A 16502-nucleotide genomic window follows, 5' to 3' on the forward strand; every position below is an offset into this window, starting at 1 on the left:
TAGATATAGAAATGAAAGACATTAGAATAGAAGAAAAGAGATAAAATGAATTTATAAATGAGAATCTTTTTTTTTTTTTGGTTATTTATTTTAATTAAATGGCTGCAATCTCAGCGATATGCACCATCAAATTTAATACTTGCAAATGTTCATCTGCTCCTTGAATTAAATCAATATCCACTGTTGCCATATATTGGGAGATCTTTGCCTTTTGAAGTGTGTTTAAGCTATCATTTTTAATGATGGCATCATGAATTTGATTCATAATATTTTCTCCGGAATAGCCTTCATTCATAATATTTTGTACTTTTCTCTGAATCTCTTTCACATCATCATGATTCATCCAAATGTTGATTAATTCATTCATCGATTCTTCAGGAATAATGCCAGCCATTTCATTAATCATACGAGGTGTGATTGGGTTTTTTCCTTGTAGATTATATCCACTTTGTAAAAATGTGATGGCTTTTCGAAGATCTCCACCTGAACATTCAATTAATGTTTTTAATGTATTGGCTGCTAAATTAACACCTTCTCTCTCACAAATCATTTGAAGACGTTCTTCTAAATCAGCTACTGGTAATGATTTAAATCTAAACTTTGCACATCGTGATGTAATAGGTTCGATAATACTGATAAGAGAAGAAAAGAAAAAAAAAGGATATGTATATACATGTGTTTTTTTTTTTTTTTTGTTTTAGTCTAGAATATAAATGCCTTGAATATATAACTTTACCGACTAACATAATTACAGATCAAACAAAAACGGGTTGTTTTAGAATAAGTTTCCATGATACGACGTAAAGCTGATTGAGCATCTCTTGTCATTGAATCTGCTTCATCCAAAATAACGATCTTATAAGCTGGACAAGGATAACCTCTAATTATAAAATAGGATAAGCATATACATATAGGATATCCATTGATAAATAAATAGACATTACTCGACTTTGTTTGTAACAGTTGTTCTGGAAAAGTTTTTGACTTTATCACGGATAATTTGAATACCTCTTTCATCAGAGGCATTTAATTCCAAAATACGTGATTTAATTAACTTGGGACCATAAAGTTCATTAGCTAAGGCTAAAATAGTAGATGTTTTACCAGTACCTGGTGGACCATAGAAAAGTAAATGAGGCAACTAATGATTAAAATATACATATAAAATTAATAATCCCTAACAAACGACGAATTAGATGGGTATTTACATTTTCAGACTGAAGTGCTTTCTTTAAAACAAGTACTGCCTGTTCTTGTGATGAAATATCATCCATAGTCTTTGGACGACTAATTAATAATAATAAAAAAAAAAAAAAAAAGAAAAAAGTGATAAGCTAAATAATAGAAGGAATCGTTGAAATCATGTTTACTATTTCTCAACCCAAGGTTGATTCTTTTTTAACAATTCTGCTTTATCATTTTTATCTGTTTTATTTAAAGTGGCTGTTCTTGGTGCAAAAAAGCTCATTTGTACGAGTAGACTAGGCTTAATACAATAAAATAAAGTAAAATAAAAAAAAAAAAAGATTTATTGTTAAACAAAGCGCGATTATAAAAATAAATAAATAAATAAATTTCGCGTCGTGACTTTGACAGTGGATATATTTTAAATAGGGAATACAATTATTTATGCTGATCAACTACACTAATAGTAGCAGCTTGTCTTTCATATGCAATTCTTTGGAACTTTGATAAATTTTGTATGAATTTGATACCCACTGGATTCCTTTCCAAGCGACGAAACAAGTCAACTGCTTGTCTTCGAATAAGAGGATTAGAATGAAATAAACCTATACCAAGTGGAGATAGTCCACCTTGATGTTGAGGTAAAAAAGACAAAAACTTTTGCATAGATAAGTATTCTTTTTTTTTTTACTATTAAATAATTCATATATTACTTCAATCATTTGTCGATGTGTAATAATATTATTCAAAAATGCTTCATAAATGGAAGCTATTTCTTGATCCGGTATCTGTTTCAACTTCTTTAGCTTATTAATTTGATTATAAACATCTAAATCCTTTATACATGAATGCTGTTTCCAATAATTAAAGTCCTAATATTTTGTTATATTTTACTATGATATTTGTATATGCTTTCATTATATTCTCTTACTCTTTGATAGTATTTATAGGATATCGTTTGTCTCCATCCTTCAATACGTTGAGCATTTGCGCATAATTCTCTTTGTTTTGAACTCTCATCTTGAAATACTGGACCATATCCTAAAATAGACATCTTTTTTGTTGACCATATAATATTCGTCTGTCCATATACTTGTTCTTCATAAAGGGCAGCTAATCGAACAAATCGATAAATATAATCCTGGAATTTTGCACGAATGGATGTTTCTCCATAATGGGCTTGAATCGAAGCTATGACATCATTCATGAATTCAACGTTACTATCCTCTACTACACCTCCTCCTCCTCCTCCTCTCTTCTCATCTATCCCAGCTCCACTACGATAATGCATGGACGTAGTAAGACTCGAGTTCCGATGATGAGTTAATATATCCTCCGTTAAAGCCATAGACTGTTTTCTTCCAGTTGTTTGAATATGTTCACTTACAGTGATTTTACCCGTACTAATATTACATAATACATCCCACCAACTTGTATGTTCTTCATAAGTTGGATTTGTAACACCTGCAATAAATCCCGGACTATAGACAAGTGAATATTTATAAATATGTATATATGTATATAAAACTCTCAGTCATGTTTATATCTCCTAATTACCATTTTAATAAATCGTCAACACTTGTTAAATTAGTATACGGGAATGCACGTTCAGTAAAGCCTTTCAAAACTGTTCCACAACCACTTCCCAAAGCACATGCAGCAAGTACATAATTGGCTACCTCTCCTGAGGGATGACCATATCCAAGAAAAATAATTCTCTTTTGTGTAAGTAATGCATTTAATAATAATATGATTGGATGCGTATATGGGCCTGAGCTATCTAGATGAGGATGATGTGGATTAGGTGATCCCTGACTATGATGAGGAGTAAAGGTATTAATTAATTTGATAACCGAAAACTAGACAAGGTGAAAAAAAAAAATAAGATGAAACCGACTCTATCAGACCAAGATATCTATCTGTCTATTGATACAACTTACATCTCCTACTTCCTCTGCATTTACTGTCAATGGGATTTTGATAGGCAGCTTGATACCATCATATTCAATCTTTGTTTCATAAAAATGTCTATCCTTACTTAGTGCTGATATCTTTTCACGAACATGACCTGAAGCCAAGTCAATATAAGTACCTCTTCTTAATCTATTATCCTCCATATCTTCTATCAACATCTTATTATTAGTAGTAGCAGCAGTGACATTGTCTTTATCCATAAACATCTCTTCAAACATAGTTCTATTATCTGAAGCACGTAAGATTTGTCTTTCATGCCAAGTAAATTTTGGCATATGTGAAAGATCCATTGAATTCACTGCCTTATAAAGTGACTCTAAAATTTCAAGACTTGGATTGTTAAAATATTTTTCCATGGCTAATAGCAATACAGGCTTAAATAAGAAAGGTATTATAGGTTTGTTAAATGCCTAAGGGTATCCTTTTTTTTTTTTTTTTTTTTACTTTGTAGATATGCAAGTATTGATGTCTTGTACAAATAGCCATTGCTTTTACTATTGCACCTCTTTATAAAAAGGTTATGTCAAGATTTATATCAAATTGACTCTTTCTCTTCCCTTTTTTTTGCCTTTTTTTTTTTTCTTTCTTTCTTTTTTTTTTTTTTTTTTTTACCTTCTAGCAGTTGCATCATGTTTAGTTCTGACCAAGTTGAGTACATAAAGTAATGGTTTTTCAGGATCTGAATTCATTTGTTCAATATCCTGATCAGCATTAGGAATTAATTGATTTAAACAAAAGATGGTCCAATCTTCTGATCTTAGATGAGCACCATCAGGTAACATGAGTTCAGATAATATACTGTTTAATAAGGAGTTATATTAGTTGTTTACAATGGATCAACTTTGTTCAGCTTTACTGTTCGTCTGTTCCTGTTTCAGTAGGGTATTGATGTTTCAAATTGGCCCCTTTATCAATATCAAATTCTGCTAACAAAATATATTGAACATGTTCATTTTTATGCATGATCATCTAGAAATGGAGATATATAAAATGAAAAAAAAAAAAGAAAAAGAAAGAAAGAAAAATAAACCAAAATAAGTAAATACTACTACTATGCTCTGTTCTGTTCTGTAGGGGGAGGGGGAGGGGTCAATTATCACACATAGGAAATTTTATTTTATTTTATTTTATTTTTTTTTTCAACAAGTACACCTTCTTCTCGTTTTATCATCATCATGATTTTATTTCATAATTATATACTCACTACAAATTACATCAGACCATGAATCATATGAGTTTTATATGTAGTATAACTCGTGAATCAACTACAAAAGTAGTTTAAGTGTATAATGCCATATATGGAAAATAGTTAACTTCCATATTTAGAAATTCTGCTTTTAAAGAAGTGGGGGGTGGAGGAAGGAAAAAGTAAAAGCAATTTATTATATTACAAAAAAGAAATAATAATAAGTGATAATAATAAGTATACAAATGTGTGAATATTTATAAATAATAATAATAATAATAATAATAATAATAATATAATAAAGAAATAATGATAATGATAATGATACTAATATAGTAATCTATCTTTTACGCTTTTTCATTGGTGAAAATGCATTTGGCTGTTGCTGCTGTTGTTGCTGTTGCTGTTGTTGTAATAGTAAAGGACCTTCATTATTTTGATATAATGGATGTTGACGATGATATTCTTCAGTTTGTATTAAAGATATTGGAGAAGGTAAATGATGTTTATTATTATTATTATTATTATTATTATTTCTATTACTATTACTATTACTACTATTATTATTACTACTACTATTATTATTACTATTATTATTACTACTACTACTACTATTATTATTGATAGTTACTGCTGGCACCGAAGTTGTATTATGAAAAGGTGCTGATGATGGTGGCAATGTAGCTGAAAGGTCATGTATAGAAGGTAATCTATTCATATGATGTGGTTCAGTGTTACTTTTATTTAAGAAATTATTAACAGCAACAGGGTCTAATAACTCATGAACAGGTAACTGAGACTGTAAGATAGTTCTAAGCATGTCCTCGATAGCTTTTAGTCTATCTTCTATAGCTTCTAAAGCTGCTTTTGAGGGTCCATGATTTCTTTTGTCATCTAATTGAGCAGCTGTAAGATAAATGCAAGTTGCATTTGATTTTTGGCAATTACGACAAGGTTGTTCTCCATTACATTTTGTCTTTTTACGTCGACATTCTCCACAAGCACTCATAATTTTGGCACGCTTTTTTCGTGGTGGTTCTGTTGTTGTTGCTGCTGTTGCTGCTGCTGCTGTTGTCGTTGTTATTGTTGTTGTTGGGGGTAGAGTCGTATTGTTTTCAGGCATATCTCTTATAAAAGAGGGATCAAATAATAACCAATTATATAAAAAAGGGAAAGGAGAAATATTCTTAATAATAAATCAAAAGAGGGGAAAAAAAGAAATGAAAATGAAAATAAAACGATAAGTAAAAGGAAATAAAAATAAAAAATAAAATAATAGCGCTTTTTTTTTTTTTTTTTGTATGTCAGAAAAGAGGGGGGATGAAAAGAGGGGTGGGGGGGGCGTTAATAAGTTACGGGTCATGATTATTGGCCAAATTTTCGGGAATAACGGCAAGGTATGTCAATATTTTTTTGATCAAAAATTATTATTTCAACTATCTTTATGTGAACATTATTTCGATATAATGTAAATTCCTTCTTTTATTTTATTTTTTTTTTTATTTTTATTTTTTATTTTTACTTGAAGAAATATGGGTTCAATAAATAATAGAGCCGATAATGGTGCAAGTAATAGCAGTAATAATAACCGACAAAATAATAGGAGAAGACGAGCCACTAATAATAGAAGATATTTATACGGTAATAATAATGCCGACATTCAAATGTCAAATAATAACAATGATAAAGGAGTAAATACAAGTCAACAACAGTGTCCATCTTATGATAGATCATTAAATCAATGCCAGTCTAATATGCATCATAATGAGCCTTTTCAAACAAACGATTCAAATATCAGAAGCTTCTTTAGAAGCAGATTGAATACTATCTTACATCCTGCATCTTCTTCTAATAGTAATATGGTTTCTATACAGCAACACAATAGGTTGTCTACTTCACAATTAGCGTCTACCGTCATACCAAATACCCCTCTGTCAATTATTATTGCTGAATCAAAGCAGATCAAATTGGCCTATATTATTCATGATTACTCTTCATATTCAGGTGTTTATTTTCCTTATAATATCCTTGATAATGAACCTACAGATCAAACGTCAAGATGGTCAAGTGCAGTACATAATTACGAACAGTATATTATAGTAAAATTTGAAGAACCAGTGATTGCAAGTAAATGCCTAATATTTGTTATCATATAACTCTTCCTCCCTACTTATTAATTTATATACATAGAAACTATTCTTTTCGGTAAATTTCATAAAGGACATGTATGCAATCTTAAGGAGTTTAGAATATATGGTGGGATGGAACCTAATAGTATCTGTACTGAATTATTACATGATGGTATATTATTAATAATATTACTTTGGAAAAACATGAAAATATATTTATATACATTCATCTGAAAAAAAAAAAAAAAAAAAAAAAAGGTTTAAAGAATAATGCAGAACCAGAGACCTTTCCATTAAAATATCAGCATAATAATTTGGTAATATGACACTTACATATAGAAATAGTATATCATATTAACATATAAGCAAAAAAAAAAAAAAAAAAAAAAAAAAAAAAAAAAAAAAAGGTATTTCCAATTAAATACCTTAAAATAGTTCCATTATCAGCCTTTGGACCTAATTTTAACTATAGTATTTGGTACATTGAAATCCAGGGTATACGTGATGAGTTCATCATTCAAAGAACCTGCTCAGAATATGAAAATGTGAGTCTCCATTTATATAAATAACACCTAATATGTGTATAATAAAAGAAAGAAAGAAAGAAAAAATTAATTTTTTTTAATATATGTGTATCAAGTTTATAGAAATTGAAACAACACGCCTATGTCTAAAGTATTTACGACAAAAAAATATGATGGATGCATTTCACATCGTAAAAGCTAGAACAAATATAGAGTTAGAGGATCCAATGATAACAGCTTTACATCGTCATCTTGTGATTGAAACTAATTACAAAGCAGCCGAAAAAGTAGTATTACATGCCTATAAACAAAATAATATGTTTGAGCATTATGCAAAAGAATCAGAATATAAACCGAAATGGAGAAAGCTAAATCCTACTTCCACAAATTGTAATGAATTGCCTTCTGCAAGAGGTGGACATCAAATGTGTATTGATATTAAAGATAAAAAAATATATCTCTTTGGGGGTTGGAATGGAACTCAAGATTTATCTGATTTTTGGTATTACGATATTAGACAGAATCAATGGCATCTTATAAGTATGAATACAGAAAAGTAAGTGATAGATAGATAAATAAATGTCATACATAAGGAGGAACCTAAATTAAGTTTAATTTATGATCAAGTCAGGGAGGGCCTAGTCCTCGTTCTTGTCATAAAATTTGCTTTGATTCAGTTAGTAAATCAATCTACGTCCTAGGACGTTATGTTGAATCAGAAGATATAACTGATCAAGAGCTTCATTCTGATTTTTATCAATATCATATAGAAAATGATAAATGGATTAAAATTCATGATAATACAGCAGTAGGGCAAAATATATATGTATAAATGTATAAATGTATATATGTATATATATGTATATGTATATGTATATGTATATATGTATATATGTATATATATGTATATATGTATATATGTATATGTATATACGTATATGTGCGTATATGTATACATGTATATGTATATATTAATATTTTCCTTATCTAGAATGAAGGTGGCCCAGAATTGCTATTTGATCATCAAATGTGCATAGATACTGAAAAGCAGATTTTATACGTATTTGGTGGTAGAATTGTTACTAAAAATCCAAATAGTTTAAATTATGGAGGTTTATATGCATATAGTCTAGAGTTGAACCGCTGGTTAACTTTGAGGTAAGAATTAGAATCCTATTTTACATGAAAAGAAAAATAGATGAATATATTAATATTCTCGCTTAGGGATGACGATAGAGAGGTTAATAATCATAACAATTCCCTTAATCAGACAGGACTACCTAAATCAAGAATTGGACATTCAATGCTATTCGATCAGGTGAATGGACAGCTTTATATATTTGCAGGGCAAAGGGAAAGAGAATACTTGACAGATCTTTATAGATATTCAACACATGATAATACAACTACTGAAATTATTCAAGACTTTTATAAAAGCACAGGCTCAGCTCTCGGCTTTACGCAAAGAGCTACTTTAGATGAAGACCTTCAAGAGATCTATGTTTTATCAGGTTATACACGCAATGCAACACATGATCTAATTCGATATGAGTTTTCAGTGTATTCCATTCAACAAAATGAATGGAAAAAGCTCTACCAGAAGGAGAGTCATCATGGAGAACGTATGGATTACGACAGTCTAATTGAACCCTGTCCACGATTTGCTCATCAAATGGTTTATGATTCACTAACAAAACGACATTATATTTTCGGTGGGAATCCAGGAGGAGAAAATCATCCTAGTCAACGATTAGATGATTTTTGGGAACTTCGGCTTATAAAGTAACTACACATATAGATAGATGGAAAGCTTTTTTTTTTCTATGAAAAGGAGAAAATGATAGTTATTTATTCACATAATTCATTTGATATAGGGATAATCCAATTTCTATATTAAGAAAAAGTCTTTTCATGATTCGTATGCAAAAATTAAAAGAATTATGTAGTAGAGCCTATAATCAACAGTATAAAAAAGTAAAAATAGGAGACTATGTTGTAACTTCAGATACGTTAGCAGCATTAGACTATTTAAGAAACTACATTGTTCCTGTTGTAAATGAAGATGATGTATCAGACTTGAAAGAGTTTCGTCAAATGTGTACAAATTTATGTTTATTAGAAGCAATGATAGAAGACAACGACGAAGATATCAAGGATATATTTATGAAATCTCAAGGTAAGAATTAAAAATAAAATGGGTAGAATATTTGTTAGCATATAATAATTTATTCTTTGCCTTCTATTTTTAGATATGTTGCATGCAGAAAGAACTAAACTATTTGAGAAATTACTAATATACATTCCTCAACAGATGAAAGAGCCTTTAGGGAAGTTAACAGATGTTATTAAATTAATATAAACAAAGCTTATGCACACTTAAACAGATTATCTTTTTTCTTTTTCTTTTCTTTTCTTTTTCTTTAAATATTAATAATAAACAAAACAAAACAAAAATGATAGTTGATCCAAGCTCAAAAAATAGGTTAATTATAGTACATGGTGTTCTTATGGTATTTGTATGGCTATTTGCTGTACCTTTTGCTGTAGGAATAAATATATATGCCAGAAAAAAAGGTTTTGCTTGGGGGCCTAAAGTACATATGATAGTTATGGCTACTTTTGTCTTGATACCTTTTACAATATCATCTGTAATAGCTTTTGTTATATCTGGAGAGCTTAAGCTAAGACCTCATTCAGTAAGTTATGATGTTTATTATATACAAGAAGGATCCTATTGATTATTATTGATATTAGAGTATTGGAACTGTATTATCTTTTGGAATATGGATTCAAGTAACATTAGGTGTAACCAATCATCTTGTTTTTCGATATAGACTCAAGAATAATTGCTTACCTGATAAACGTCCCTGGAATAATCATGTTCATATTTGGTTTGGAAGAGGACTGTTATTGTTAGCTGCTGTTAATATACCATTAGGTATGAGAATGAAGAGAGTACCTCTAGGTATGTTTATTGCTTATGCTATCTGGATGTCTATTTTGTTTATTACCTTTATCTGTTTAATTTGGATGAAAGAAGAAAAATCATTACCAAAAATAAAGGAAATAAACGAAAATGTATCAGAGAAAGCGATATGTATAGATATAAATGCAAGAAAAGGAAGAATAGATAACAACCTTAATGAAGTAGTATCTTCCCCAAAAAAAATGAAGAAATAACCAAATAACAGTAGACATATTTACAATATTGATATTATTATATAATAAATTAAATTTAAATCCCGGTCTTTGCCCTAAAATTATAAATAAAATAGAAATTAGTTTTTTTTTTTTTTTTTTTTTTTTTCTAATTTTTGTTAAAAAAAAAAAGATACATATTCATATACATATAATGACAACGATTTTAACAGAGATAACAGAAAAAGAACAACAGAAATTATTAATAGAAAAATCAAATCAAACCTATTCTTCTTTACAATTAAATGTAACAAATGAAAAAGAGTTGCCTGCAAAATATATTTCAACTGCAAATACAATAGAAACTAAACAAGAATTAACGAATAGAAGTAGAATCCTTAGAAATAAAGAAGATAATAGTTCAATTTATCATATATTCCTTAAATCAATACTTTATACACTTCATTTTGTATATATTTTCTTTACCTCTATTAGACTGCTTAATACATATCTTTATAATTTATACATTTCTACGAGATATGATGATATTCGAAAACGCATACAACATGATAAATTACAATTAACAAAGATACCAAATCATCTTACTATTATTATCTCTCGTGAATTATTAAGTACAAGGTCATGTCAAGATTGGGAAAGAATTATGTCTGAAATATCTACACTTACTTGTTGGGCTTATGAATTTGGTACAAAAGAGATATCAGTTTATGATGCAACAGGTAATAGCAAAACAAAAAAAAAATAGACAGGTATACCATTAAGATGCAAATGTAATTGAAACTTAATAATTGAAAAAAAAAAAAAAAAAAAAAAAAAAAAAAAAAAAAAAGGTGTGTTAAAATCAATGGCAGTGAAACTACATGAACAACAATCTACGGCATTAAATGATTGGAAGAATAAATTTGAATTAACTAAAGAAGAAAAAAATAAACCAGGTACATCTTTGTCATGAATAGAATTGTACGATTAAATATTAACTGTTGAAAAAAAAAAAAAAAAAAAAAAAAAAAAAAAATAGAAATCAAATTTTCAATTTTATCATCTGAAAATGGAAAACCTTATATTGGACGTGTAACACAACAATTGGCTTGTAATCATTTGAACGATAATATTGATATTAATTTAGTAAATCAATATATGCATAGTAAAGTATATACATTCTACTTTATATACATGGTTAAATTTATTTATTTATTTATTTTTTATACATAGTAGACACTATTTCTGATCCAGATCTCATGATTATATTTGATGGTTTACCACATAATTACATTTCCTTAGATGATTATCCTCCTTGGCATATTAGATTAACAGAAATGATGTAAGCTTTACATTCATCTTTCTCTTAATATATACATACATATTGAATATTAATTGTTTCATTCAATATTTAGGAATTGCTTTAATTGTCATTATTTAGATTATAACTTATTTTCTAAATGTTTATATAAATTTTCAAAAGTAGAACAACGATTGGGTCGATAAAATAAAATATTATCTTTATTTATTATATGATCCTTGTTTCTTGGAAGAACTTTGACCTATTTTAAAAAAGTTTTGGATCTTCATTGAAAATTTACCATCATTTGAAAGATGTGCTGCTTGCTTTTTGTCTGTTAATTTAGATAATCCCTGCTTCTGGATGCGTTTTAATTCTTTACAATTTTCAATTGAAATAACATTAGCCTTATAAGAAGCAAAGAGATTATTGTCCTTCTCTTTTGCTATAATCTGTTTGTATAGATGTTTTGAAAAGTCACCATGTATATTGCACTGATGATCACCTATATCTTTATGTGTCTTTGTTAATTGGCATAATCGACATGAACATAGGTTATTCTTTTGTGAAAAGGAGCTACTGTGCTGATAATACTGCTTACATAAAAAGGCTTCATATCCTTTAAACTTCTCACTTTTTAAGAATGAATCTATTTCAGAAAGACAGTTCTGCGTTATTATTGTAGTCGAAAAATTGGATTTATGAATAGATTCAAGAGAGTTTTGAGCATGGACTCTTCTGATATCCTCTATGCTATTACTCTTTTGTAGCTTTAGTGGCATTGAAGTTCGTTTTGATTTCATTTCATGTTCCTTACTGTCTTGAGGAGAGAATGTATAGAATCGAGCAAGCTGATGACATATTAATATATATTGTTCCTTATATCTTACAAATGATTGAACATTTTTGTTATTAAAGCAGACACCTAATAAATTGATATATTCATTGCCTCTTCTGATATGATCATTACAAATGTCAAAACATTTATTTTGTTTTCTTCTTAATTGACTTTCCCAAGCAAGATTATTATAAAGAGCACCTATTGTATCCATATCATGACGTAGCTGTATACTTTTTTTTTTGATTTTCCAACTTAAATCCTCATAATTCACTCTATATTCCTTACAGCTGTCAATCTCAATTCCTAGGATAGATTGAATAATACATTTTAATTGTTTATGTAACGATTGCTCGTCAGAGTTAAAGTCTTCACTTGATTCCATCTCTGTCTCAATAGTCTTTAACTTTTCTTCAATTTCAACTGTAGTCTGCGTTAGCCATTTATTTTTTTCGTATGTCTTCTTTATAACTGTGTTTTTCTGTTGAATTTCGTCTTTTATTTTCTGTATTTCTCCGTTATAAACCCTTTCAATTTCTTGCTCCCAAATTTTGAACAATAAATGAATGACTTCATCTTCATTTAAAATGTCTTTTAACTCCTGTTGTTTTAATTTTATACTATGTTCTTTTAAAAATTTGCTTTGTGGAATCATTATTGTTTGAAAAAGAGAAGTTGTATCAGCTAATATTTCGTTAAATAATTCGTTTGATTGTATTAATTTTTCATCTTGAGTATTCTTTAGATTCTCTAGTAAATAAAACTTGAATTTGTACTTTAATAAATTAAAAATAAAATAAAAAGGATAGCTCTGTACCTACTTTTTTTTTTAGTATATTGAATATTTAAAGTAAAAAGGAAAAAAAAACCCCCAATTATATTTATGAATTAATAAAGAAACTTGTAATACCTGCTAGGTTACTGGAGCATTCCTTTTGCACTTGTTGACTATAATCGATATCTGTAATTATTGAGATATAAAGGAGAATAAGTTTATCTTAATGATAACTATTATTTTATTACTTTTCGATTCTTCATGTATTGTTGAATTCGGTTTTTCACTGTTAAATACTAAGCTAGAGTTTCTTGAATATTTTATTTTTTGACTATCCTCGTTACGATGAGATGTTACTGCTATTAAAATGTCTGTCGGTTGAGTAGTGTCATCATTTTTTATGTTTCCTACAGTCAAGTTACTCATACTTTTTAATAAAAAGGAAAAGAAAAGAAAGAAATAAAGAGAAAAAGGTTTATACAATAGTATATTTTTCTTGTTACATTATAGCCGAGCCACATGTATATCAGGTAACCACATGAAGATAGGGAAAAAAAATTACTTTTCTTAGGCATTAATAACGCATCATCTTGCACATCAATTAAATAATATATTATACTGAGTGAAATAAACAGTATATGTTTATTTCTTTAAAGAAAATGTATACCAAACATAAAAAATAAACTTACACAAATAACTTTAAAAAAAAAACAGTAGTAAATCAAACAAACTTTGTAACATTCAACCTGTGATAATGATTTCATAGGCATTATTACTGAATCTTAATCAATCTCTGTAAATTTAAATATACAAGATTAACCCTATTTCAACGAATATCTTCTTTCTATAATTATAAATACGTTTATATGACAGCTCCAATAGTAATAATTAACAAAATTATATGTATAATTTTACAATAAAAAAAAAGAAGAGTACAAGATATGGTTTATATAAAATAAAATAAATTATATAGAAATCAGAATTACTCACTCACTCGTATATATGAATATGTCTACTATAGAGAGAAAGCATTAAAATAAAATTATACTTGTGATTTACGATAGAAACAAAAGAGTAATCAAGAGTCATAAAAAAATTATTCATAAGTAGTGGGGTTTAAAACTTTTTTTAGGAATTATACATACAATTGTTTCATTTTTTTTTTTTTTTTTTTTTTTTTTTTGTTCTTTCTTCCTTCTTTCCTTCTTTTATTGTTCTATACCATACTTTATATACAGATGTCTACTGAAGCACTGATTTCACAAAATAAAGATAGACCAAATCTACTGTATTCAAAAGAGAAATTATTAAAATTATATGGTATTGATCTCTTTTCTGCCGTTTCTTCTGCCGCTCTGGTTTCACCATTTATTGCTGTTGTTGATAGGTCTATTATCGAGAATTTAAATGGTAAAAGGAATTTGATGGACGGTTTAAAGTATGGATTTCGTTCTTTTACAGCACAACCTTTTAAGTTTGTTTCATCAGCACAGTTTCGTATTGTATTGGGTCTTTATTTCTCCACTTATGCTACTGCTAATTTTGTAGATACCACATGTGAACAATATTCAATAGAAGGAACAAAAACGGCTATGTACAAGTTTATTTCTACGACAGCTGTCAATATCACACTCTGTGTATATAAAGATAAAGTATTTGCTCGAATGTTTGGTGTAGCTGCTACTAGAGCATTACCAAAACTAAGTTATCTTCTATTTGCGGCAAGAGATTCTCTTACGATTGCAGCGAGTTTTACAGCACCATCCTATATTGCAAATATCCTTCAAAACAGCTCTCTTGTTTCGAGTGAAAAAACAGCTAATGTAGTATCACAATTAATATGTCCTGCAGCTGTACAGTTCGTAAGCACACCAGTTCATCTTTTTGCTCTCGATATCTATAATCGACCTGGAATCATGTCAAGCATGAGATATCAACTAATCAGAAAGGAATATCTTAAGAGTACATTTGCAAGAATTGGACGTATTGGTCCAGCTTTTGGATTTGGTGGTGTTGGAAATACATATTTTAGAAGTTTTAGAAATCAAATACAATAACTCATACCTTTCTTTTTTCCCACGATCTGACTTTAACAATCTAATAGACTTTTCCCCTTCCCTTATAAGTATAATTAAGGCACTATTTTGCCAAATTTAATAAATATATACATCTATGTTGTATCATAATGCATACAAAAAATTACATTTTTTAAAACTCATATATTCATTACTATTGGATATATGTTTATCTAATAAATAGTTTTTTTTTTTCTTTAGTCTATATGCAGTCTAACTTGCTACAAAACAAAAATACTATTATTAACGAACACATCGCTACTATTATTATTATTATTATAATAAAAATGTTCTTGTTTCTCATATTTATCATTCAAAAATGTATATTACTATTGATATATCTGTACATGATATATAACAATAAGTGGAAAAAATGAATATTATTATCTATTGTTCAATAACTTGAATTCATCAAAGATGATGCCATATTTCACTATCTGTGGAATAGAGTGGACAGATCTGATCAAGCTTCATCAACAATAGTAATATCACACTGTATATTATTTATTAACCTGATGTAGTTTTGTAGTAAATGAAAAAGGAGTCTTTTTTATTTTTTTTAAAAAAAAAAAAACTTACATACATATTGGGTTAATTCCACAAATAAATATAATAAGATTAATATTACAATATAATGATCGTCGTCAGACCTTTGACAAATAATACACCAACAGCATATACACATGAATATCTGAAAATATAAAGTAAAAAAAAACAGGGAAGCAAAAAATTGCAAAAAGAAGTGAAGAGAGTGGGATTTGAACCCACGCCTCCGAAGAGATCACGACCTTAACGTGACGCCTTAGACCAACTCGGCCATCTCTCCCTTGATTTTCTAAATTTTTTGTATAATATATGGTTAATTTGCGATTTCGGAGAGGCACTGCAGATAAAGTCTATTTTCACAATTGTTAAATGTTTGTAAAAGTAGACCTTTCACAATTGTAAAAGGTGACCTTTTACAAGAATTTTCGAAAAGTTGGAATAAATTAAAAAAAATTATATCTTCTGAAAGCGACATTTTTTCTGATTCAGAATGTATTTATTTTATCTTATTTGGTCAAGAATTCATCGAGTTATTATCATTTGAAAGTTTACTTTTCGCTTACATGCAATGCAAATTTCTGGGGTTTACATATTTTTTTTATTGAGAATGAAATTGAATTTTATTGATAATCCCTTCAATAATTGTGATTGGCTAAATATGCATAGTGATAATTTTTTTTAATCTTGTTACTTTTTTTTTTTAACAAAGTCGTGAAGTATGCGTACCTATTTTTGTTATAAAATATATTCTATTCAATTTTAGAAGAGGGCATAAGCATGTTATATGAGCATTTAACGTACATTAAAAAGTTTCAACAATAAAGGTGAATAT

The 16502-nt window shown here is 28.4% G+C and overlaps 9 protein-coding genes and 1 non-coding gene across 10 annotated transcripts; 5 read left to right on the top strand and 5 right to left on the bottom strand.

The window, feature by feature from the left end:
- Positions 1–63: 63 nt before the first annotated feature.
- BX663DRAFT_517327 (replication factor C subunit 2) lies at positions 64–1521 on the bottom strand. Its single transcript, XM_051528706.1, has 5 exons — positions 1371–1521; positions 1209–1287; positions 945–1141; positions 737–880; positions 64–632 (listed from the first exon to the last, which is right to left on the bottom strand). The coding sequence occupies exons 1-5, from the start codon at positions 1466–1468 to the stop codon at positions 95–97; spliced, it is 1056 nt and encodes a 351-aa protein (XP_051380684.1). The 5' UTR covers positions 1469–1521; the 3' UTR covers positions 64–94.
- On the bottom strand, positions 1516–4151 carry BX663DRAFT_476750 (docking domain of Afi1 for Arf3 in vesicle trafficking-domain-containing protein). The gene is made up of 8 exons (XM_051524272.1): positions 4016–4151; positions 3772–3957; positions 3604–3664; positions 3126–3533; positions 2743–3044; positions 2117–2666; positions 1899–2057; positions 1516–1842 (listed from the first exon to the last, which is right to left on the bottom strand). The coding sequence occupies exons 1-8, from the start codon at positions 4126–4128 to the stop codon at positions 1624–1626; spliced, it is 1998 nt and encodes a 665-aa protein (XP_051380685.1). The 5' UTR covers positions 4129–4151; the 3' UTR covers positions 1516–1623.
- Positions 4152–5027: 876 nt separating this feature from the next.
- BX663DRAFT_411205 (uncharacterized protein) lies at positions 5028–5378 on the bottom strand (the record flags this gene model as incomplete). Its single annotated transcript, XM_051522293.1, has 2 exons — positions 5028–5082; positions 5140–5378. Coding segments are annotated over 2 exons (294 nt in total), but the record flags the coding sequence as incomplete, so codon positions are not given.
- Positions 5379–6204: 826 nt separating this feature from the next.
- BX663DRAFT_439145 (Muskelin N-terminus-domain-containing protein) lies at positions 6205–9357 on the top strand (the record flags this gene model as incomplete). Its single annotated transcript, XM_051523319.1, has 11 exons — positions 6205–6472; positions 6536–6646; positions 6733–6791; positions 6882–7019; positions 7115–7554; positions 7626–7806; positions 7990–8156; positions 8223–8780; positions 8873–8943; positions 8986–9174; positions 9248–9357. 11 exons carry the CDS (start codon positions 6205–6207, stop codon positions 9355–9357), a joined length of 2292 nt encoding a protein of 763 aa, XP_051380687.1.
- A 77-nt stretch (positions 9358–9434) lies between these two features.
- On the top strand, positions 9435–10243 carry BX663DRAFT_517334 (uncharacterized protein). Its single transcript, XM_051528707.1, has 2 exons — positions 9435–9694; positions 9753–10243. Exons 1-2 carry the CDS (start codon positions 9452–9454, stop codon positions 10176–10178), a joined length of 669 nt encoding a protein of 222 aa, XP_051380688.1. The 5' UTR covers positions 9435–9451; the 3' UTR covers positions 10179–10243.
- An 87-nt stretch (positions 10244–10330) lies between these two features.
- On the top strand, positions 10331–10955 carry BX663DRAFT_517335 (uncharacterized protein). The gene has a single exon (XM_051528708.1). The coding sequence runs from the start codon at positions 10351–10353 to the stop codon at positions 10900–10902; it is 552 nt and encodes a 183-aa protein (XP_051380689.1). The 5' UTR covers positions 10331–10350; the 3' UTR covers positions 10903–10955.
- A 216-nt stretch (positions 10956–11171) lies between these two features.
- Positions 11172–11642, top strand: BX663DRAFT_439079 (uncharacterized protein; the record flags this gene model as incomplete). The annotated part of the gene is made up of 3 exons (XM_051523313.1): positions 11172–11301; positions 11370–11478; positions 11552–11642. Coding segments are annotated over 3 exons (330 nt in total), but the record flags the coding sequence as incomplete, so codon positions are not given.
- Positions 11643–11892: 250 nt separating this feature from the next.
- On the bottom strand, positions 11893–13656 carry BX663DRAFT_154109 (uncharacterized protein). Its single transcript, XM_051521614.1, has 5 exons — positions 13298–13656; positions 13185–13235; positions 12407–13024; positions 12038–12321; positions 11893–11947 (listed from the first exon to the last, which is right to left on the bottom strand). Exons 1-4 carry the CDS (start codon positions 13473–13475, stop codon positions 12299–12301), a joined length of 870 nt encoding a protein of 289 aa, XP_051380691.1. The 5' UTR covers positions 13476–13656; the 3' UTR covers positions 11893–11947; positions 12038–12298.
- Positions 13657–14235: 579 nt separating this feature from the next.
- Positions 14236–15248, top strand: BX663DRAFT_517341 (uncharacterized protein). The gene has a single exon (XM_051528709.1). The coding sequence runs from the start codon at positions 14288–14290 to the stop codon at positions 15104–15106; it is 819 nt and encodes a 272-aa protein (XP_051380692.1). The 5' UTR covers positions 14236–14287; the 3' UTR covers positions 15107–15248.
- A 619-nt stretch (positions 15249–15867) lies between these two features.
- On the bottom strand, positions 15868–15950 carry BX663DRAFT_t101. Its single transcript has one exon. It is a non-coding gene; the product is annotated as a tRNA-Leu (tRNA).
- Between the last annotated feature and the right edge of the window lie 552 nt (positions 15951–16502).

The sequence above is a fragment of the Cokeromyces recurvatus genome (genome assembly GCF_025118155.1).
Source record: "Cokeromyces recurvatus strain NRRL 2243 chromosome Unknown BX663scaffold_22, whole genome shotgun sequence".
In the NCBI taxonomy this organism is placed as follows: domain Eukaryota; kingdom Fungi; phylum Mucoromycota; class Mucoromycetes; order Mucorales; family Mucoraceae; genus Cokeromyces; species Cokeromyces recurvatus.

Coding starts and splice junctions, on each gene's coding strand:
- BX663DRAFT_517327 (XM_051528706.1), bottom strand. CDS start 1,468: ATGAGCTTTTTTGCACCAAGAACAGCCACTTTAAATAAAACAGATAAA. Junction 1,288..1,370: donor CAACCTTGGGTTGAGAAATA/GTAAACATGATT, acceptor ATTATTAATTAG/TCGTCCAAAGACTATGGATG. Junction 881..944: donor ACTGTTACAAACAAAGTCGA/GTAATGTCTATT, acceptor TTTTATAATTAG/AGGTTATCCTTGTCCAGCTT.
- BX663DRAFT_476750 (XM_051524272.1), bottom strand. CDS start 4,128: ATGATCATGCATAAAAATGAACATGTTCAATATATTTTGTTAGCAGAA. Junction 3,045..3,125: donor ATGCAGAGGAAGTAGGAGAT/GTAAGTTGTATC, acceptor CACCTTGTCTAG/TTTTCGGTTATCAAATTAAT. Junction 1,843..1,898: donor CACATCGACAAATGATTGAA/GTAATATATGAA, acceptor TCTATGCAAAAG/TTTTTGTCTTTTTTACCTCA.
- BX663DRAFT_517334 (XM_051528707.1), top strand. CDS start 9,452: ATGATAGTTGATCCAAGCTCAAAAAATAGGTTAATTATAGTACATGGT. Junction 9,695..9,752: donor TTAAGCTAAGACCTCATTCA/GTAAGTTATGAT, acceptor TATTGATATTAG/AGTATTGGAACTGTATTATC.
- BX663DRAFT_517335 (XM_051528708.1), top strand. CDS start 10,351: ATGACAACGATTTTAACAGAGATAACAGAAAAAGAACAACAGAAATTA.
- BX663DRAFT_154109 (XM_051521614.1), bottom strand. CDS start 13,475: ATGAGTAACTTGACTGTAGGAAACATAAAAAATGATGACACTACTCAA. Junction 13,025..13,184: donor ATGCTCCAGTAACCTAGCAG/GTATTACAAGTT, acceptor TTTATTTACTAG/AGAATCTAAAGAATACTCAA. Junction 12,322..12,406: donor AAATAAATGTTTTGACATTT/GTAATGATCATA, acceptor ATCATTTGTAAG/ATATAAGGAACAATATATAT.
- BX663DRAFT_517341 (XM_051528709.1), top strand. CDS start 14,288: ATGTCTACTGAAGCACTGATTTCACAAAATAAAGATAGACCAAATCTA.